Here is a 23629-nt window from a genome sequence, read left to right as displayed (position 1 = left end):
ACCCATTACTAATGTCTAACTACCGCCCCATCTCACTGCTTAATACCGACCTAAAACTTTTCGCCAAAGTACTTGCATATAGGCTAAACCCACTTCTCCCCACTCACCCAGACCAGGTGTGCTTTGTCCCATCCAGGCAGGCACTAGACAATACTAGACGCACTATTGATATAGTTCACTATGTCAATGCTCACAAGCTTCCTTCTCTGGTGCTTGCTTTGGACGCGGAGAAGGCCTTTGATAGGGTCTCTTGGTCATTTATGTTCCAAACATTGCGTAGCTCCGGGTTTCACGGGAAGTTCTTACAGGCCATTCAAGCCCTTTATTATAACCCCTCCGCCTCAGTCTCCACAGGCGGTCTATTATCAGACTCATTTTCTATCACCAATGGGACCAGACAGGGATGTCCCTTATCGCCCCTGATATTTGCCCTCATTATAGAACCGCTCGCTAGCCGTATAAGGGAAAACCCTAACATAGCCGGTGTCAAAATTAAACAATCCCAATATACCCTTTCCTTATTTGCTGATGATATACTCCTCACGCTAACAAGACCACTCACATCACTCCCCAACCTGTTTCAGGAGCTTTCCCTTTATGGCTCTTTGTCGGGCTACAACATTAATCATGACAAATTTGAGGCCCTTCCTCTCCATCTCCCTGGAAACACGAGGAGGTTGTTACAGACAAATTTTAATTTCATTTGGAAGAGGGATTTCCTGAAATACCTTGGGATATCCATAATAAAATCCTATGACTCACTCTATAAAACCAATTACCCCCCCCCCTTATCAGATATAATGACCTGCAACAAAGGCGAAAGTATTTTCTTTCATGGATAGGACGTATTAATGCCGTGAAGATGAATATTCTTCCCAAACTGCTATATCTTTCTTCTTCGGGGTCCATGGGGTCCACAGCGAATACGTTGGGTATGAATACCAGTCACCAAACAGTTAAACAAACAAGCTCTCTGCTCCCAGGATGCACCGGGTCCCTCCTTCATATACCCTGCCTCCGGCCCCAGGTAGCCAGTTATTTCCTGTTTGGTGGTGTCACCACAGAGGCAGTGGGACTGCAGGAGCAATCCCGCAGACGAGTAATAAAAACAAAAAAGAGTTTTACTCTCCATCCGGCGGGTGGTCTGAGCTGTCCTGGAAGCAGCCTCGCGTCTGACTGGAGACGCACCGGCTACCCGCTACAACTACCTCCTCCGGTGCTGCACCGCTAGCCTTGGCAGGTCCATGGCTAGGGCTTCGGGCAGGGGCTCTCATGCCCTGGACTGCATCCGGATCAAAGGGATGACAGGTAAGAGGGGTCTCGGTGGCCTCTGACGCTGAGACCTCGTGGCGGTCCGGCCTCTGGTGGAGAGACTGGCCGGAGGCCAGCTGCAGTCGGGAGGACATACAGCTTGTCTCCTACACTAGACCGCCGGGATATGACTAGCTCCTGACAAGCTGGGGGTTGTTTCTTTGGCGGCGGCCATGTCAGTTTACCGGGCAAGTCCAAGCAGCATAGTGGAGGCTCGCTCTCCCCGGCGGCCCCTCCCCCGATCCACGTGCTGGCTCAGCTACAAGCTCAGAGGGGTTGTGGGTTGCTCCTACCAGCTTCCCCTATATGAGTCAGCCAGAGACCACTCTCAGGTGCTCTCAGTTGCTGCACACTCAGGAGGCTGGATCAGTCTCCCTGTATACCTCTCCTACTGCTGGATCAGGTTATACTGAGCTCTCTATCCTACTAAGCCTAGGGCTGTTCGTAGTGACAAGAGCTTAAAATTGCATATGCTCACAAGGTGTATTTTATGCATTGCATGTGATTTGAATTGCTGTGCATGGTACTGCCTTTTATACCTGTATAACTGTCAGTTTGTAACCTATCACTGCTGTTGTCTCCCTATAATCCTCTACTACGGGTGTGTGGGTATTTGGGGTGAAACAAAATCACGTGTGTACTCAGAATTTGTAATTATTATGTCTAAAGAGTCTGAAAGACAGGTGGCAAAAGCCCCTGTGCTGGCCACAGGATTTCATACAATCTGAATTATGTGGTCACTGTGTTAAGCAGGCAAACCTTCCAGCTTCTGGACAGGAACTCCCTTGGGTTTCCTTTTCCCAGATTATGGACCAAATTGCCTTGCTTAGCGGCCAGACAGAGCTGAATCTCCTACTAAGCTGGTGTGCTTTTTGTAGTTGATTAAGAGCCTATGGCAAATATATTGCTGAAATGCTTTAAGTTTTGCTGAGTTATGCTGCCTTTGTTTTCTGAAAAATTGTCAGTATAACGATACTTCACATTTACTAGATATGTGTGAAGGTGAGCATATTACATTGTTACCTTTGTAAAGGAAGTAATCCAATTGTCCCAAGCTGCAGGCTATAGGGGCTAAATTGTAATTCACATGTACTGGTGAGACCTTTGCCCATCCCCCTCTCTCTCCTAATTAGGAAGACTCCGCTGCAGTTGAGTACTGATGGGGGGGGGGGGGGTGAAATTGGCCTATCCCTGATTACGCCTTATTACTAGAAAAGTGTATAACACTGGAATCCTACCTGCTTTGGTTGCTTGTGATTTAGTACCTATTTTGAGGCAAAAATGTGCAGGTAGATCTTGCCAAACTGACTTATGCTACTATTGAAACTATTTGAAAGTGTTACTTTTTTCTTACTAAATCCCTAAACTGCGGTGTTAGGGGTTAGAGAGTGCTTCACATGTTTCTGTGAAAGTGGTCACTTGGCAGTTTTAACCCTACACTTGTTGTGGGTTACTTGCAAATGTTTTCAGGAAGCTTGGTTCATCTCCCTGTATGCCTCTCCTTGGATGGCCAGGTTATACAGAGCTTGATGTCCTACTTAGCCTTGGGGCTGTTAGTAGTTGACTAAAAACTTATTGCATATGTGTGTGTGTATGTATATATATGTGTGTATATACATTGTGTAAAAGGGGAGAACCTCCCTTTATATGAGTCAGCCAGAGACCACTCTCTGATGCTGGTGGTGACTATTTGCTCTAAAGGTGGGGGGTGGTCCCTATATGCCTCCCCTGCGGTGATCAGGGCATACAGAGCTCTAGGTCCTACCTGGTGTTTTGGTAGTTGACTAGAGTGCTTAGTGTGTATATACATGTGGATATGTTTATATAGATGTATATATCAAATTATGTATCCGTGTGCATTGCATGTGACTTATGAAATCTGCTGGGCTATGCTGCCTTGTCAGCATAACCTATCACTGCTGTTTCTCCACATTTAACCCTCTACAAAGATCTGTGAGGATATAATGGGTGTGAAACGATGGTCACGTTGATACTCAGACGTTGGATAACTTTATGTCCAATGAAACAGACTGGTGGCTGGAGCCCATGGTCTGATGTCATGTATGACCTGTAGCAGCACCCCCTAGGGTTATGCCCTCTATGTCCCATCATGGATGGACATGTGTGCTGGTCGAGGCAGGACATCATCTTCAGTAGGCGTTCAACAATCGCTACAAGCTTCTAGATCTATGCAGCCAAAACCAGATAGTGTCGGCCCCTTACGGGGCCAGGCCACAGAGAGGGACGATGGGGGTGTCCTCACAAGATTTAATACAGGTGGGATGTCAAATCTACCAGATCATGGCACAGGTTGGTGGCTCCTACGCCGGCACTGATAATGAAGTACCTTCAGCAGCTGCAACCTACCATGTTTAGGCCCCCTATGCATCTGTCCTGGAGGGACATGTGTGCTCACTCGGGTCAGAATGTGACTTCGTTCTCAGCCGCTTTTCAGCAACTACGGCAAGCAGCTAGGCCAGTACAGCCAAAAAAATTAGAAGGTGGTCGGTCTCGCGCTCCGTCCAGCCCTCAGATTCTGGTACATCTTCTGGTGTTTAGGGGTGATACATGGGTCTCCTCCCAAGAGTCACTCTCTCAAGAGAGGAAGACCATCTCCCAACAGTATGTCTCCTCCCTGATCAGAGGGGTCAAAGCCGTGCTTGTGGAGTCGGTATAAGGAAAGGCTCCAGTATTCTAATGCCAGAAAGTTGTGAAAGCTCAATTTACCAAATCTGAGCACCTGATTGGAACTTGAGGAAGTATGGAGTTCTCCGGACAGGAAAATCCATATTACCAGAAAGGTTGAGGCCTTATATCCCTTTCTGGTACCATCGGCATTCACCTTTAAAGGTTCCACTGATGAGAGACTTGAAGACGGTCTCAAGGCAGTCTTTCTCTGTCAGGAGCTTTTATTTGCCCGGCCATGGTACGGCTGGGGTTCCAAATAAAACCACAGATGATCTGTCTCTCGCCAGAAGAGTGACTATCCTTTGAAGACGTACTGTCACAACAAGGGTCGCCTGTTCTGGATCTGGATGATGCCAGCCTCCGCGGGTGGGGAGCAGAGAGAGGTCGACACGGTTTCAAGGAAAATGGAGGACAACGGAAAGCAGTCTCTCCATAACACGTCCTGGAACTAAGGACAGTAATCAGGAGCGCTTGTTCAAGCTCAGGAATTGCTAAAGGGGAAGGCCAGTCTAGGTACAATCTAACAACGTCATCGCAGTAGATTGCCTCATCCATCAGGGAGCCAGGCTACTATGGCGGAAGTGGCAGACATTCTGTTTGGGCAGAATGTCATTTTCCAGCGAGATCGGCTGTGTTCTTACCAGGAGTCCTCAATTTGGAAGTGGACTTCCTAAGCAGGCAGGATATACGCACCAGAGAGTGTGTGCTCCTCATCCACAGGTATTTCAGAGCCTTGTGGGAGGATGGGGTCTTCCAGAGGTAAACCTCATGGCCTTGAGTCACAACCACAGGGTACCCAGGTACGTGCAGAACCCGGGATCCTGCAGCAGAGTTTCTGGACGTTCTGGTAGTAGAGTGGAACTTCAGGCTGGCGTATTTGCATCACCCGCTGTCCCTTCTTCCAAGGGTTCACAGGAGAGTGCAACAATAATACTGATAGCCCCTGCTTGGCCCAGACGCTGTTGGTTCACCAACCTGCAGAGTCTCTCCATAGACACTCCGTGGCCACCTCTGCTAAGGTTGGACCTGTTAATACAGGGTCCCTTCCTGTGTCCAGACCTTCCTCGTTTATCTTGGAAGGCATGGTTTTTCAGACCTCCATCTTAAAGGGAAAGGATTGCTGTAATTCAGAGGACAAGAAACCTACCTCTGGCTGCATTTATTACAAAATTTGGCACTCATATGTTCAGCGGGGTGAACTGAGAAAATGTGACCCTAGGGTGGTTAGGGTCTCTTGAGTGTGTTCTTTTCATCAGACTTGTTTAGACTGGGGTCTCCATCTGGCCACCCTGAGATTTCAGGCTCCTGCACTTTTGGTTGGTTTAGCGAAGGATCGCCCCATGGCCTGATGTTAGAACATTTTTTCAGGGTGTTTCGAGGGTCAGCCTTTCCTTTGTCCCCCCGATAGCCCGTGGGGTCTGACATTGGTTTCAGGCTCCTTTATTCGAACTCCTGAAGTCAGTAGGCCTAACGTGGTTGACAGTGAAGACAGTTTCTCCTGGCTATCGCTTCGGCCGTAGGGTCTCTGATCTGGCAGCACTTCCCTTCCGCTTTCCCGTTTAATAATTCATCGGTATAGAGCGGTACTTCGTACTAGGGTGGGATACCTTCCAAAAGGGGTATCCTGATTCCATATAAATGAAGAAATTGTGGTCCCAGCTTTCAGACTACAAGCCTCTCGGTAGGTGAGGCTTCCATTGGATGTTGTCCGTGCGCTGCATATTCATGTGGATCGCACCAACAGCATGAGGAAGTCTGATTCTCTTTTTGTACTGTATGGCTGTCATAAGCGTGGATGGCCAGCCGATAAGCAGACGCTGGACAGATGGATTCGTATGACAATTTCTCAGGCACACACACAGGCTTGTCTGGTGGTGCCGGATTCAGTAAGGTACATCCACATGATCAGCGAGACCTTCGTGGGTGGCTTGCTGGGGCGCCTCTGCTGAATAGTTGTGCAAGGCAGCCACATGGTCTTCCATCCATACTTTTGTCAAGGTCTATGCCTTTGACACTTTTGTCTCTCATGATGTCTCCTTCGGGCGCATGATTCTCCTCTCTTCTGAGACACAGGAGCGTTCCCGCCCCTAAAGGTTATTGCTTAGGGATATCCCCAACGTATTCGCTGTGGACCCCATGGACCCCGAAGAAGAAAATAAGAGTTATGGTATAACATACCTTTGTTAACTCTTTTTCTTCGAGGTCCATGGGGTCCACAGGACACCCACCCTAACACACCTGTGGTTTTGGATATCTCTATAATTTCTTTTCTCTATGAGAGACTGGTCTAGAGAGCATGGGTTCTTCTTTCTTGTCTTTTTTCTGCACTTGCTTGAGCTTGGTAACGAACTGGCTGTCTGGGGCCGGAGGCGGGGTATATGAAGGAGGGATCCGGTGCGTCCTGGGAGCAGAGAGCTCATTTGTTTAACTGTTTGGTGACTGGGATTCATACCCAACGTATTCGCTGTGGACCCCATGGACCTCGAAGAAAAAGAATTAACGAAGGTTTGTTATACCAGAACTCTTATTTTTTCAGACCCTCCCTGTACCTATCTCATCCCACACCGTAGACTCTTTTCAAACTACGCTCGGTAAATTTGTATGGGATAATAAAAACCCTGCATCCGTTGAGATATACTTGTCAAACGCACATGGGAGGGAGGTTTGGGTCTACCCAATCTATGGCGTTACTATAATGCTACCCGACTGAGTCAGTTGGCATCATGGCATTCTCCTCGACACATCAAGTGTTGGGTCGACCTGGAACTTGTGGACTTCTGGATATCCACCCAATCTCTTACTTGTCGTGTCTGCCTAGTGAACACAGACCCAAGTCCTCCTTTCTGTTTCCCACTATTAACTCGACGCTTAGTAATTGGGCTCTAATAAATAAAAAACTAAATCTTTCCCTGCACCCTTCCCCTTTAACACCCATCTGGAATAATCCCGCATTCCCCCCAGGCCTTTCTCTTGACATGGCTCGCCCCTGGTTCTCGGCGGCATGACAAGGTTCCACCATATCGTTGGGGCATTTTCCCCTGTGTCCTTTGCAGATATACAACAAAAACACGGAATCCCTAATACTCTACACTACCAATACTTACAAATCAGCCATTTTGGGATTTCTTCTTCCTCTGCCAGCCCCACACCCAACCCCTTACCCTTTGAAAGACTATGTATTTATAAATCTAACTACAAAGGGGCTATTTCATCTATATACCATTCTATCCTGGCATTGGAGTCTCCTCCACTTGAGGCACACGAACAGACCTGGGAGTCATGATGATCACCTTTGCTGTAATTTTTACCCCTAAAATTCCCCCCCGACTCACTCCCCCCCTCACTTATTCCTTTATTCTACTTTATTTCTCTTATCTCTTATTTCCCTCTCACCTTTTATATCTTTTTTTTTCATTCCCCACCCCTATTTTCAATTTTACCTATTAAGGTCAGCTATACAAACCAATTCTAATTATATTGTATTCAAATGTTTACAGCTTTTTCGCTGGTTTGAATTGTTTTGTAATGATTCGATATTACTGTTTATTGCATTTTCTCAATGTACTCTCAAATTTATTCAATAAATGATTACAAAAAAAAAAAGAGACCTTGATCTATGAATCAGAAAAAAATATTAATAGAGAAATATAAAGATAAATAACATTATATTAAAATCGAACTAATGGAAATAGATCTAATAAAGTTATTAAAATTGTCCCTTTAAAATACAACTAATAAAATTATAAAAGTCAAGGCGCAGAAAAGTTAAATTACGGTCCTGCCGCTGGCTTCCTATGATTCCCCCCAAATCGTCTAATTACACCCAATTATTATTATTATTATTATTACCAGTTATTTATATAGCGCACACATATTCCGCAGCGCTTTACAGAGAATAGTTGGCAATTCACATCAGTCCCTGCCCCAGTGGAGCTTACAATCTATATTCCCTATCACATGCAAACACACATACACACTAGGGTTAATTTTTGTTGGGAGCCAATTAACCTACCAGTATATTTTTGGAGTGTGGGAGGAAACCAGAGTACCCGGAGGAAACCCACGCAAGCACAGGGAGAATATACAAACTCCACACAGGTAGGGCCGTAGTAGGAATTGAACCCACGACCTCAGTGCTGTGAGGCAGTAATGCTAACCATTACACCGTCTGTGCTGCCCAATTATGCAAATGTTTTCAAAATGCTGCAGCTGCGACCTACAGTAATAGCAGAATTACAGTTTACTTAGCATTAGTTTTTACAAAACAAAGTATGTTTCTTAATCTGTTAGGTAATGGCAGGCTGTCGATATGTTTATTAGTGTGTATATCATTTTATATTTGCATCCTGTTTAGTTTGCTTTTACCAGGCTCCTTGTGACTTGGGTACTTATTATCTACAATCTACAGGCATTTACTGTAATGTGTATGAGTTGTGTACTGTGTTTTTTGTTATTTTTTTGTGTTTTGAAGCCACATCTCCTGTCATATTTCTGGCTCCTGTTAGCTGTATGGGGAAGGAAGTGCATTTGCTATCTATGCAGATTTGGACACATCTTGTGTTTGTGGCCAATTCTGCACTTCCAGTCACATTTTACTTTTTTCCGCAAAGACGCAAATTGCATCATAACGTAATTTATGGACATCTATGGTTTGCTTTCTTGGCATGTGTGGATTGCATGGGTTTTGCTGACATTTGGTGAAAATGTCATTACAATAGCCCCATTACAAATATATTTACAGAGAAAAATGTGGATGTGTTCATTACTTATTTTACCCGCTGTATACATATAGCAAGCAAATGAAGGCGGCACTCAGAGACTTTAAAGAAGTAAAAAATTATGTGGCATTTTAATTAACGTTTCGGAGGATGAACCTCCTTCCCCAGGATACACACACATTTTTCTTTGAGTGTGTGGTCCAATTGGTAGCCCTGGACAGGTTTTATGGGGGTTAGGGTCCTGGTCGGACCTCCTGTTGGTGTACGCTGGGCAGAACTTTGACCCGGGGAGCCTGTTCTGAGCCTTCCACTGGATGGATTGGGCTCCTCAAGTCATTTTGGACTTGAGGAGCCTGTGCAAATTCTGATAAAAACAGTCCCAAAAAGTATATTTGTCCCCCCAAAAATATATTTATATACGTCTAGTCATTTTTGGCTTTAGGAGCCTGCACACTGCACACACCAAGTGTCAAGCGTCTGTTTTTTCCTTTATTGCTCCTCTCCCCGATGTCACTTTGAGATAATACATACCTCAGTTTCTTCCTAGGTGACTAAGCTATACAATATTGAAAACGCAATCTAAATTCATCCCGTAGTTTTTGTGTGATGCCGGAACAAACAGACAGACAAAAAATCCCCCCAAAAAAATTTTTTTCATTTCTATAGTTCATACACAGTCCCATGGTGTACATTTATCCAAAAAAAATTCTATGTACAGAAACAACAATTACAACTTTATTAGAAGTATAGATTTTGTTGCCATGTTGCTTTAATGCACTGATACATATGATTTGCACATACAGTCCGGTCCATAAATATTGGGACATTGACAGAATTTTCATATTTTGTCCTCTATTCACCACCACAATGGCTTTGAAATGAAACAAACAAGATGTGATTTAACTGCAGACTTTCAGATTTAATTTGAGGCTAATTACATCCAAATCAGATGAACGGTGTAGGAATTACAACGGTTTCTATATGTGCCTCCCACTTTTTAAGGTGCCAAAAGTAATGGGACAAACTAAACAATCCTAAATCTAACTTTCACTTTTCAATACTTTGTTGCAAATCCTTTGCAGGCAATTACAGCCTGAAGTCTGGAACTCATAGACATCACCAGACGCTGGGTTTCATCCCTGGTGATGCTCTGCCAGGCCTCTACTGCAAATGTCTTCAGTTCCTGCTTGTTCTTGGGGCATTTTCCCTTCAGTTTTGTCTTCATCAAGTGAAATGCATGCTCAATTGGATTCAGGTCAGGGGATTGACTTGGCCATTGCATAACATTCCACTTTTTAGCCTTAAAAAACTCTTTGGTTGCTTTTGCAGTACGCTTCGGGTCATTGTCCATCTGCACTGTGAAGTGCTGTCCAATGAGTTCTGAAGCATTTGACTGAATATGAGCATATAATATTGCCCAAAACACTTCAGAATTCATTCTGCTGCTTTTATCAGCAGTCACATCATCAATAAATACAAGGGAACTAGTTCCATTGGCAGCCATACATACCCACGCCATGACCCTACCACCACCATGCTTCACTTATGAGGTGGTATGTTTTGGATCATGAGCAGTTCCTTTCCTTCTCTTCTCTTCCCATCACTCTGGTACAAGTTGATCTTTGTCTCATCTGTCCATAGGATGTTGTTCCAGAACTGTAATGGCTTTTTTAGATGTTGTTTGGCAAACTCTAATCTGGTCTTCCTGTTTTTGTGGCTCACCAATGGTTTGCATCTTGTGGTGAACCCTCTATATTCACTCTTGTGAAGTCTTCTCTTGATTGTTGACACATATACATCTACCTCCTGGAGAGTGTTCTTGATTTGGCCAACTGTTGTGAAGGGGCTTTTCTTCACCAGGGAAATAATTCTTTTGTCATCCACCACAGTTGTTTTCCGTGGTCTTCCGGGTCTTTTGGTGTTGCTGAGCTCTCCGGTGCGTTCTTTCTTTTTAAGAATGTTCCAAACAGTTGATTTGGCCACACCTAATGTTTTTGCAATCTCTCTGATGGGTTTGTTTTCATTTTTCAGCCTAATGATGGCTTGCTTCACTGATAGTGACAGCTCTTTGGATCTCATATTGAGAGTTGACAGCAACTGATTCCAAATGCAAATGTCACACCTAGAATCAACTCCAGACCTTTTACCTGCTTAATTGATAATGAAATAATGAGGGAATAGCCCACACCTGTCCATGAAATAGCTTTTGAGTTGATAGTCCCATTACTTTTGGCCCCTTAAAAAGTGGGAGGCACATATTGAAACTGTTGTAATTCCTACACCGTTCACCCGATTTGGATGTAATTACCCTCAAATTAAATCTGAAAGTCTGCAGTTAAAGCACATCTTGTTTGTTTCATTTCAAAACCATTGTGGTGGTGAATAGAGGCCAAAATCTGAAAATTCTGTCAATGTCCCAATATTTATGGACCTGACTGTATGTATATGCTGCTAGATAACCTTACCTATGTTATGTTCTGTTGCATATTTTACTGTGATTCTTCGTATTACCCATTTTGTGTTTGTCTGAACTGCACTAATACTGCAACATTGTATTTTGACTGCTGTTCTTTGTTTTCTTTTGTCTGTTTTCTTTTCTTTTCTTAAAAACCAATAAAATACACTTGATTAAAAAAAAATCCACATGGCATGACATTAGAAAATATGACCAATCAACTGCTATGTTTAAGGGCACTGTGACCTAGTAATGTAGCAGAGAACACCAGGACAAATATTGAGGCTGCACTGTATCAGGGCTCACTCACCTGTGTTCCTAGATTTGCATATGTTGCCAATATTATTGTCATTTGATTCGTATGAAAATACTTTTTGTTACCAACATATAGTGTCTGCTCTTATTTTAATCTATGCTACGCAGCCCGGACCGTGTGGTTAATGTATGAAGCAGTGAAGAGAATGAAGAAGTGGAACAGTGGAGAAGTTGCCCATAGCAACCATAGCAAATGAAGTAGCATTTATCAAGTACAGTCTTTAGAATAATGGGTAACAGCTGATTGGTTGCTATTGGCAACTTCTCCGCTGGTCCACTTCTCCACGCTTTTTACTGCTTGATACATATACCCGAGTGTTACTTACATGCAGGGGCACAGAGATGGCGGCAGGGGTGTACTAATTATCCAGGACAGTCCCCACTATCTTCACAAGGAATGGTTTTACAAGCAGGCGTGGCCACACCCCCTCCCATCTCGGGGCCCTGTATGCACTTTAGTTAATAAAATTGTCATTGTATAAGTTGAAAAGAGGTCCAAACCAGATGCACTTTTAATATGCTTTTGTGGCTTCTTGATGTACACAAGCCATCAAAGACTATGTAACTGAGCAAGCCAAGTTGCTGGATGAGACCTTTCTAATCATTAGTAATTTATGAGGACCTTGGGACAGCTGCTCACACCTTTCGAGGATGCTACTAGTGCAGTTATTAGGAATGATACCCCTGTGAATTTAATCATGTGTGTCAGGGGCTGGCTGGCAACTTTTAGCCTGGGGGGCAAATGCATGCAGGCGGCCCTGGCAGAGGAGTAGCGTGTAGCCAGGGTGCCGAAAGAACGTGCGTGCTACGGCGCCGCCCCCCCTCAAGTGTTTCAGGGCGGAGGCGGGTCCATATGGGATTAATGTAAGGTAAAAATAAAGATTAACAGCAGCCCCCTGTCGTAGTGCCCCCTTGTGCCACAGGAGAGAACACCCTTATGCAGGCCTCCAGTAGTGCCCCCAGTAGTGATCCCCCCCAATGCAGTGCCCCTTGTGCCCCCAGTTGTAAGCCCCTTATATAGTGCCCCCTGTAGTGGTCCCCCCTGTGCAGTACCCCCTTGTGCCCCCAGTAGTAAGCCCCTTATATAGCGCCCCTTATATAGTGCCCCCAGTAGCAGCCCACCCCCATACAGTCCCCCCAATAGTGGTAACCCTTATACAATGCCCCTTAAATAGTGGCCCCAGTTGTAGTCTCCCCCCTATGCAGTACCCCCAGTATTGCCCTTTATATAGAGCCCCCAGCAGTGGTCCCTCGATGCAGTGCCCCCAGTGGTAGTCCCCTCCCCTATGTAGTGCCCCTAGTAGTAGTCCCCTCCCCCCTATGCAGTGCCCCTTGTAGTCCCCTCCCCTTGTAGTGCCCCTAGTAGTAGTCCCCCCCTTGTAGTGCCCCCAGTAGTAGTAGTACTCACTTGTAGTTCCCCCAGTAGTAGTCCCCCCCTTGTAGTGCCCCCAGTACTAGTAGTCCCCCCCTTTTTAGTGACCCCAGTAGTAGTAGTCCCCCCTTTGTAGTGCTCCCAGTAGTAGTAGCCCCCCCTTGTAGTGCCCCCAGTAGTAGCCCCCCCTTGTAGTGCCCCCAGTAGTAGTAGTCCCCCCTTGTAGTTCCCCCAGTAGTAGTAGTTCCCCCCCCTTGTAGTGCCCCAGTAGTAGTCCACCCCCCTGGTAGTGCCCCCAGTAGTAATCCCCCCCAGGTAGTGCCCCCAGTAGTCCCCCACCCAGTAGAGAGAGACTTAATAAAAAAAATACAAAAAAAACACTTACCTGAAACTCCCGCTCCTGGTCCCGACGCTTCTACCGGCTCCTCCGGCCGCTTTGCATTATGGGAGAGACGTCGTCATGACGACGTCTCTCCCATTACCAGTGGTGGGCTGGGCTGGGGGGCAGGGTGCCATGTCACTGTGACACATACTGCACCGCGTGTGTAGCGCTGACCGGACGGAGTTCAGTCAGCACTACACACTGTCAAACACACAGCCGCCGGAGCCGGCAGCTGTGTGTTTGCTGTAATCAGCAGCCGCTGAGAATCTGTCAGACTCTCATCGGCTGCTGCTGCTCCCACTGCGGGAGCCATCTTCCGGCTCCCGCAGTGGGTAATGGGAGAGACATCGTCATGACGACGTCTCTCCCATAATGCAAAGCGGCCGGAGGAGCTGGTAGAAGCGTCAGGACCAGGAGCGGGAGTTTCAGGTAAGTGTTTTTTTATTTTTTTATTAAGTCTCTCTCTACTGGGGCACTACCGGGGGGGATTACTATGGGGACACTACCAGGGGGGGATTACTACTGGGGGCACTACCAGGGGGGTGGATTACTACTGGGGGCACTACAAGGGGGGGACTACTACTACTGGGGGCACTACAAGGGGGGGAGATCTACTACTGGGGGAACTACAAGGGGGGACTACTACTACTGGGGGCACTACAAGGGGGGGGGACTACTACTACTGGGGGCACTACAAGGGGGGGCTACTACTGGGGGAACTACAAGTGGGTACTACTACTACTGGGGGCACTACAAGGGGGGGACTACTACTAGGGGCACTACAAGGGGAGGGGACTACTACTACGGGCACTACATAGGGGAGGGGACTACCACTGGGGGCACTGCATCGAGGGACCACTGCTGGGGGCTCTATATAAAGGGCAATACTGGGGGTACTGCATAGGGGGGGAGACTACAACTGGGGCCACTATTTAAGGGGCATTGCATAAGGGTTACCACTATTGGGGGCACTGCATGGGGGGTGGACTGCTGCTGGGGGCACTATATAAGGGGCACTGCATAGGGGGTACCACTATTGGGGGCACTATATAAGGGGCTTACTACTGGGGGCACAAGGGGCACTGCACAGGGGGGACCACTACTGGGGGCACTATATAAGGGGCTTACTACTGGGGGCACAAGGGGCACTGCATAGGGGGGGATCACTACTGGGGGCACTACTGGAGGCCTGCATAAGGGTGTTCTCTCCTGTGGCACACTGGGGCACTACGACAGGGGACTGCCCCTAATCTTTATTTTTACCTTACATTAATCCCATATGGACCCGCCTCCTCCCTGAAACACTTGAGGGGGGGCGGTGCCGAAGCACGCACGTTCTTCGGGCACCCTGGCTACACGCTACTCCTCTGCCAGGGCCGCCTGCATGCATTTGCCCCCCAGGCTAAAAGTTGCCAGCCAGCCCCTGCCCATTACCCACTGCGGGAGCCGGAAGATGGCTCCCGCAGTGGGAGCAGCAGCAGCCGATGAGAGTCTGACAGACTCTCAGCGGCTGCTGATTACAGCAAACACACAGCTGCCGGCTTCGGCGGCTGTGTGTTTGTGCTGTATAGCGCTGACCGAACTCCGTCCGGTCAGCACTGCACACGCGGTGCAGTCTGTGTCACAGTGACACAGACGGCCCGCGGCTCGCATGACGCTGCGGCCCGGGGGGCACATGGCACCCTGCCCCCCGGCCCAGCCCGCCACTGATGTATGCTACATTCTTGAGAAATCTTTCCCTAATATGTTGTACAACAATGGCTAGATAATGGTTGTACTACTGCACCTCTCATAGTGGTAAAATAGTTTCAACAACTGACACTAGGCTGAAGTGCTTGTAAAAAGATGCCCGTGTCAGGGTAAAAGTATATACTTTCTTACCACTGTATATGATCCGTGCTTCAAACACAAAATAAGTGATTTTTTTACCCAGAGAACTGTAACAGGGAATGAAGTGTTCCCAAGTGACACCAAAATTTAGGGTTGGGTACGAGAGGCTGGCAGTCAGAATCCCAATGCTGGCATCCCGACAGCATCAGGATGCCGACACCTGTCGGTCAGTATCCTATCTCTCCCTCTCTCTGTACCCCTAACCCTTCCTCCCTGCTGCCTAAACCTAACTTTCCCCCCCTAGTTCCTAACCCCCCAGTGCCTAACCCTAACCCTCCACCCTAGTGCCTAAACCTAACCCTCTAACCCCAGTACCAACCGTCAGGCCCCTAGCTGGGATTCTGGCAGGTGCCAGGATTTTGGCGCCAACATTCTAAGCGCCAGCATCCCGACTGTCGGCATTATAACTACAACCGCCATATTTGAATACATTATGTAGATGCCAAAGAAAGTGACAACTGAAAGAACACTCAGAATAGCAGAAACCTCATCATCATTCCAACAATATTTACTTCATCATGCTGGTGGTGGCAAAAGAGGACTTTCCCCCTTGTGGATTAATACAAAACTGTATTTGTATCTGCAAATCCTCCTCCAGTCCCGAGAATTACAGTATATTGTACAAAGATGGATGATGCGTATACTATTGATACTGTTTTTGTGGTTAGTGTTGGCACCGTGCTGCCACCAATATGCAAGAAAGATTTTTAGTGCAGCAGCTGCAATTATAGCAGGTATTTGCTCTACTATGACAGTTGCTAGCATACAGAACTTGGATCATCTAGTGTAAATGAACCAACTCTGGGTTCCAGGACACCAATGGGGGACTGATGATGTTTCTTGGCCTCAGAGTCATAGCCAATAGAAATCATACTCTGAGCACTTGCGTTGTAGGAGGGTTGATTTTATTGGCCATCGTCAAATTGTGTTTTCAGTGCACTGCCAATAGCATAGTAATAGATTCACATTCATATTTGTCCAATTGATCTTGATTCAGTGTACAAGAACAATTACCATACAAAAAGGAGCAGTGAAGCCACTCGCGGGACAGTTGATTTTCGGATGATGAATTGCTCCGGAATCTGCCGTGAGTTTGAATTTTAATTATCGGGGTCCGAACGGCCCCCGATAATTAACATCATGAATAGGCCACTCTGTGTGTCAGCAATTATCATTTTAAGTTGGTATGTTAAACAGTATGCTATATATTTTGTTTTCAATTAAAACTTTGGTATTAAAAGTATAAATGTAACCCCTACTTTAAATTATTACATATTTTAGAAGTTACCTTGAAGTTCTGTGACCTATGTAAAAGCACTCAGCTAGCGGCCTTGTGCATTTACAGAACTTCTCTGTAACTTCTAAAATCATATTACTTATAGGGGGTACACTGTCATATCTATAATGGGTGCAATTATGTGGTGCCATTGGCTCTTGGTTCAAGCCTGCCCACACCGCAGCCATTGAATTTACTTATCTTGTGGCCTTTTTACTGGGTGCATTTTTCAGAAATATAGATATATTGTACATGTGTAGAGTCAACAATGTGATCTCTTCCAGAGGGTGCGGGGCCCCTATGGAGATTGCACACGGGGCCCTTCCACTGATAAAATGCCCCTGAAGGTGAAGGAGGCAAATTATCCCACATCTTAGTGACTGTTTCATAATGTCCCTGTTTTGTTTTTTTTGTTTCTTTAATCCTCAGGCGTATTTGGGAGAATGTCACCAATGCCCTAAAGTCAGATGACATTGAAACTGCAACAGAGCACAAACACCAACTGGAGGAGAGACAGAGGACAGAAGCCAGGCAGAGGGCATCCATTAATACGCCATGGAAGCCAAAGTATTTTATCAGAGAGGCAAGTATAACAGGCACGCTCGAAACCATAATGTTTATTTCACTTAGTTGACACAAACCCTTTACTAAGATAGTTTTATTGTATGATGCAACTTTGTTACATTGGATTCACTCAGGCACTTAACTTTATGTCCATTTCACAGTTTATTGGATGAAATGTAGTGTACTAATCAAGCAATAACCTGGAGCATAGGGACGTTATTAAGAGCATAATGAGGCAGAAGATGGCGATCTTCTTTCTGCTATTATCTCAGAGGTATAAAGGGCTGCGTCGCTCTGATAACTTGTCAGAGATAAAAGCACTGCAGTGTGGAGCATTTCTGGAACATTGTAACCCTGCTCTGTTTATCTAAGCCAGCAACTACTTTACTGCCTGGGTAATAAACTCCTACAGTATGTTTGAGATGGTGCAATGGATCACAGCTTCATGCAAAATCAGCCTGGTTATTATGTCATTATTGTAATTCTTATACAACAGAACCCAACTCTGGTTTTGACTAAGCTCCTCTGTTAATTATGCACAGTAACCTCACAAATATGACTGGATCTGTTTATTAAACCGGGTACACACTAGACGATATGACATATCGTCCATATCAGGCAGTGTGTACCCGCTATGTCGCATGCAGGTCTGACGGGCCATTTCATCAGTGGGGGAAATGCTGCCGGCATCAGCAAGTGTGTACACACCCCGCCGGGATCTGCCGCACAACGCACATCAGCTGGATACGCATCGTTAAGTGTGTACCCAGCTTTAGTTTCATCTTACATATAATTTTAGATCTACTGTAAGCCAATATACTGTACATTAGGATCAGAGGGTGAAATAAATCCTGCCTGATACTAGAAAATAGAGAAATCCCTGCATCACACCTATAACGTCCTCCACTATTTATAGCCACAGCAACAATGACATTTTTATGGGCCCAATTTCCCTAGGGATATCAGCCCCAAGCTGAGCAGGCTGCGAGTGGCTCACTTTTTGGCAGGTTTCCCTGTTGGAGTGTTTTCATTATATTAATATTTATTTATACATTCATTTAAAACAATAAAGAAACAGTTGATCAAGTTGATGATAACGACTGTCACATCTTTGCTGTAGCTAGGTCTTTGACGCATCTACATGCTGTGTTTTAGGTTGCATGTATTTTATGATATACCTGCTGTAACTCAAAATACATATGTAACAGGACAGTTTCGTACCCGTAATCTACACCTACTTTTGTGCCACATTCACTCTAAATCAGGCCCAGTGAGGGTAAAAACCTAAAATGCAGACCTTGTATAAAGTACACATAGGCCCGTATTCAATTTGAGGCGAAAAGCCGGAATCCGATAAAAAGTTTCGCCGATGACGTCATTTCGCCAGGCGAAAAAGTATCGCCGTATTCAATTTGAAAGACTTTCCGCCTAGGTGAAAAAGTTTTGCCTATGAATAGCAGGCGGAAAAAAGTGCAGAATTGGGGTTTTGGGATGCAACGTTGCGGGAACCCCCGTGCAGCCTTCAGATAGTCCCCAAAAGGTAAACTGTTTAAAAAAAAAAACACTTAAGAACACCCCAAAAATCACTTTGAATTTGGGGGTGAAATAAAAAATGTTGGGGGACAAAGTTGAAAAATAGCGAACTTGACTCTGGGGGGGTCCCCAAGTATGCCCCAGGTGTTTTTTTCATTGCAGGTGCTTGCGGAAGGTGGATTTTTCATGTTTTTTTAAACTTAACTTTAAAATATGCTGGCCCCCATTTTCAAGTACCCCAAATTTGCTGGGGTAAGTTATTTTCTACAAAAAAATCTTCAGAATACTATTCTGCACCACTTATACAAAAATGCTATTTAGCAGCTATTGAGCCCGTTTAAAAACACCAAATACCTTCAGCAAGCCAAATTGGGGGGTACCATAGCTAACCCCCATGTCAGAGCATCTTTTGGGGGGTGTCAGGCTTATTTCCCCAAATCTAACAGTACTTTCAGCTTGTTTAAGTTTCGTCGGGTCCCATTTTTGCCTACTTTCAAATTGAATACGGGGATACGTGGGCACGCGCACGATACTTTCCGCCTACAAAACATGTGATGTAGGCGACAAGTCTGGGAGGCGGAAAAGTATCACGGGTCCGCTCAAATTGAATACGGCTCACAGTTGTCATTCCTACGCGTTGGAAAACCAACTCATTACATTTTCAGCTAGATATTTGGGATCATAGCTCTAACTATGAATCTTTCTAAAATAGAATTCTGCAAGATGTGTGATCGATCAGTATCAAAAAGCATTCTAATTTCACTTATCAGATACAAAATAAATATATATATATGTATATATATATATATATATATATATATATATATATATATACCTTATTTATTGTAATAAATAATATATACCTTCTGGAACTGGCATGTTACCAATGTGTACATGAATGGGGAGGGAGGGGGTTAAGATCCCAGTCATGAAGTGGTTAAGTAATCCAAATAATTACTTACTGTGAAATGTACACTGTCTCGATCTGCAAGTCACTTTAATAAAACAGGCCACATTTTTAAATATTTTGTTTCTGCACAAGCGAGATTATTTTTATTTTTGTGCTGCAGAGAAATCGGGTTTTTAATAGACTGTTGTGGCTGTACCTTAATCACACATAGTAATTCACACTTGGCCCTTGTGACCTCATTAGTATTTTTATGATTCCTCATGGGTAAGAGATACAAGTTAGCTGAATTTGTTCTCCTTTTCTTTATTTTTGCCACCAAAGGAGGAGCCTAATCATTGTATGGTGTTGTTTATGAAAAAATTTTTTAGTTACTTAAACTACAGCCCACTTTCAAATACATACTGAAGGAATCTTACTTTTACAGGGCATTTCACTTTAAATGTGGTTTCTAGCTCCAGAAGATCTTAATTTGTATAAACATTGGTTTATTTGTATGTTTTCATCAAAGCTGTTATATCATGTGTAGTTGTTTTGATTTTTATTGGCATAGGGTCCACATGTTCACCCTCTCCACACAGAATGGACATGAAAGTATCCCCTCTTCTGGTCAAGACAGTCGCTATACTGTAGTTTAGGTTTCAAATTGCCCAGAAGTTATTTATATAATATAAACAGGGCAGCAGATGATCTTTCTTTAGTTAAGCTTGACATTTCTTCCTTTTTGTCACAAGAAGCCCACATGTGGAACGGAATCGGTATGAAATACCGACTGCGGAATAGCTGGCGGTACTCATACCGACGCCAGAAGTCCAAAGGATCAACATCCCGACTGAGGCTGGCAAGTAGGCTAAACCTCCCCTGTCCCCCCTAACCTTCCCTTGGTGGTGCCTAACCCTAAAACTCCCAGGGTGGTGCCTAACCCTAAGTCCCCCCGAGGGGTGCCTAAACCTAACCCCCCCCTCATAGCACCCTAAACCTAACTTTCCCGGGGGGGGGGTGTCTAACTATAACCTCCCCTAACACTCCCGGGGTGGGGGTGCCTAACCCTAAGTCCCCCCGGGAATGTCTAAACCTAACCTTCCCCCCGCGCGGCTACCGCTAATCTGTCCCCGCTTACCTTTGTTCGGGATGCTGGCTGTCGGTATTTTGGTGTGGGGCTAAAGATAGGCGTCAGGATTACGACGCCTATCTTTAGTCCCGGGTCGGGATTCCACTGTTGGGATTCCGGCCTCCGGTAATTTCACTGCATTCCTGTGGGACAACTATACCACTAGTGATTGGTTGATCCTGGTTAACCACGTAAGGAGGGTGGATTTCACATAATGGAGGCCACAGGTTATGCTCCCTAGCCTAGTCTCTCTAGTCATCTGCTAACAGATAGGGGAATAGTCAGAGTCACAAGTGAACAAAAATGGTGAAACAACTGGGTTACTATAGAGTAATTCAACAATATCAGAGAAACTTAGACAACTAATAGTACAAAGTGTGTTGCTCAGAAATTAGTGAAAGTGGCAGAATGGATTAAATAGAGACTCAAAATCTGCTGTACGTCTAATCCGTGTGATATTAGAGCGCACACAGGGCCTGATTCAGACCCGGTCGCAAGCGCTGAGTGCTCGCAATCGGGTGGATGGTGGCCCACAATGCATTGCGCTACACCTGGCTAACGACGGGCAATCCGTCGCTCAGGGTCTCGCACCAAAGGGGGCGAGCAGTCGATGTTGAGTGACAGCTCGCACCCTATGGTGGGCGGGCTGGGTGGGGTGGCTTCCCAAACGGAGGCGTTCCCGAGGGAACGCTTGCTATTTGGAGGCGGCCCCACTGACATCAGGAGTGATGTCAGTGGAGAGATTCCGGCTCTGTTAGAGCCAAAATCTCTCTTAGGCTTGCGATGAACGAGACCCTACCACAAGGGATCTCGTCGCAAGCCTGATGGTCCATCACCATCACCCTGGCCGCTCGCAATAGCTGTGGGTGGTCACCCACAGCTATGCGAGCTGCCAGGAGGCAACACAAAGAAAAAAAAAATGCCCTGATTTAGAGCGAGCGCTATTTCAGAGCGTCCGGCTCTGAATCAGGGCCACAGTCCCATCCGTGTGATCTGCATGATCAGAAGTTGGGCAAGCTGGAACGGTATGTAGTCAGGAAGCCGACGGTCTAAATGCCAACCGTCGGCTTCCCGTTTGTCAAATCCTGGCAAAGTACTAAAGACTACTCGACGCGTGTAATTAGACCTACGCCAGAAGTCCGACGCCCGGCATACCGAAGGTAAACCGGGCGCGGACAGCCGCGGGGGGGAGGGTTAGGTTTTAGGGCTCCTGGGAGGGTTAGGTTTAGTCTAGGGGAAGGGGCGGGTTAGGGTTAGGCACCCTCGGTGAGAGGTTAGGGTTAGGCACCCCCCCTCGGGAGACTTAGGTTTAGGCTGCGGGGAAAGGGAGGTTAGGGTTAGGCACCCCCCACGGGAGGGTTAGGTTTAGGCTAGGGAAGGGGGTGGTTAGGGTTAGACACCCCCAGGGGGAGGATAGGGTTAGGCACCCCCCTGGGAGACTTAGGTTTAGGCTGCGGGGAAGAGGGGGTTAGGTCAAGGCACTTGGGGGGAAGTTAGGGTTAGGCACTTGGGGGGAAGTTAGGGTTAGGCACCCCTAAGGGAGGGTTAGGGTAGGGAGTAGGGTTAGCAGTACTTACCTTATTTAGCATTCGGGATCTTCACCTCTGCCAGGCTTCCGCTACTACACCCGCTGGAACAGAGCGTTTGACATTGTATGATCGCATCTCATTACCACTAAGGGCTACTGGTTGGTTTTGCTCTTTAATTATTAGAGCCCCTGAACTCTATGATGTAAATATTCACTGTATAGCTTTCTCAACATGGGCTAATACAGAACTAAGAATTTGTGACAAAGCCACATAAGCCCAAACATCTTGCAGCAGAATTGCAGGGGTGTAAAATTGGCCATTATTTAATTATATATGACTACAAGCATAATAACATCAATAAACATTTTTAATAGTTCATTTTAAATTCTTTTAGAAACAGAACATGGAGCAGGTTGGGCCAGTGGTGAGTAGATTAGGTGGGCCCACAAAGGTTGCCTACAGATGTGCGCTTGCTCATCTAGCCTCTATACGCCATACAGCACGATATGCCTGGCGTGAGTGAGCCGTTGGGTCCCATGCCGCTCTGCTAACGTTGGGTGTCTCTTTGTGCCGAAAATGCATCTAAGTCGCAATGAGATGCAACTAGGAAGCATCAGGAGACTGTGTTGATTAAGCTGATATGTGATACTTGTAGATCTATGTGCTGAAACCTAACCTCCCCCCGCAGCTAACCTATCCCCGCTTACCTTTGTCCGGGATGCCGGCTGTCGGGATTTCGGTGTGGGGCTGGAGATAGGCGTCGGGATTCGACTTGGCATGGAAAAAAAGCTGCACTTCGCATGCTGATTGAGAGACAAAATATATACAAGTGTCACATATTAAATTAATCAGCACAGTCTCCTGTTGCCTCCTAGTTATGTCGCATTGCGACTTAGGGGCATATCCAAATAGGTGCAAAAAGTAAGTTTTTGCAGAAAAGTTTCGCTGGTGACGTCATTTCGCTAGGTGAAAACTTATCCCCGTATTCAGTTCCAAAGACTTTTTGCCGGTGCGGAAAGTCAATGCATTGGAATAGGCAATAAAGATTTGCCTATGAAAGCTGTTGAAAAAAAGTGCAGAATTGGGGTTTTGGGGTGCAAACTTGCGGGAACCACCCTGCACCCTTGGGACAGCCCCCCAACTGTAAACTGTGTCAAAAAAAAGTTTAAAAATACTTAACACCTCAAAAAATTACTTTGAAAAAGGGGCCAAAAAAGTATAAAGTTTGGGGACAAACTTAAAAACTAGCGAAATAGACTCCAGGGGGGTCCCCAAATATGCCCAGGTGCTTGCGGCTACTGGATTTTTTACGTTTTTAAAACTTCACTTTAAAATATGCTTGCACCCATTTTCGTGTACCCCAAATTTGCTGGGACTACTTTTTTTTTTTTTTCAAAAAAACTGATAAATGTTATTCTTCACCACTTTTGCAAAGACGCTAATTAGCAGCTATTGAGATCATTTAAGTACCCCAAATACCTTCAGCAGGCCTATTCGAGGGGATCTATAGTGATCCCCAATGTCAGTGCATCTTTTCAGGGGTGTCAGGCTGATATCCCCAAATCTGACAGGACTTTT

General features: G+C 45.8%; 1 protein-coding gene across 3 annotated transcripts in view; it reads left to right on the top strand.

The window, feature by feature from the left end:
- OSBPL10 (oxysterol binding protein like 10) overlaps positions 1 to 23629 on the top strand; it is a 534391-nt gene that overhangs the window by 498509 nt on the left and 12253 nt on the right. For all 3 annotated transcript variants that reach the window (XM_088463527.1, XM_088463519.1, XM_088463516.1), the window contains one exon: positions 16837 to 16990. In XM_088463527.1, coding sequence (XP_088319653.1) covers positions 16837 to 16990 — 154 coding nt within the window. The remainder of the gene's footprint in view (positions 1 to 16836; positions 16991 to 23629) is intronic.

Source organism: Taudactylus pleione, unplaced genomic scaffold (genome assembly GCF_031769625.1).
Source record: "Taudactylus pleione unplaced genomic scaffold, aTauple2 ptg000053l, whole genome shotgun sequence".
In the NCBI taxonomy this organism is placed as follows: domain Eukaryota; kingdom Metazoa; phylum Chordata; class Amphibia; order Anura; family Myobatrachidae; genus Taudactylus; species Taudactylus pleione.
Note: the sequence above shows the minus strand (reverse complement) of the source record. Positions and strands in the feature narration are given on the sequence as shown.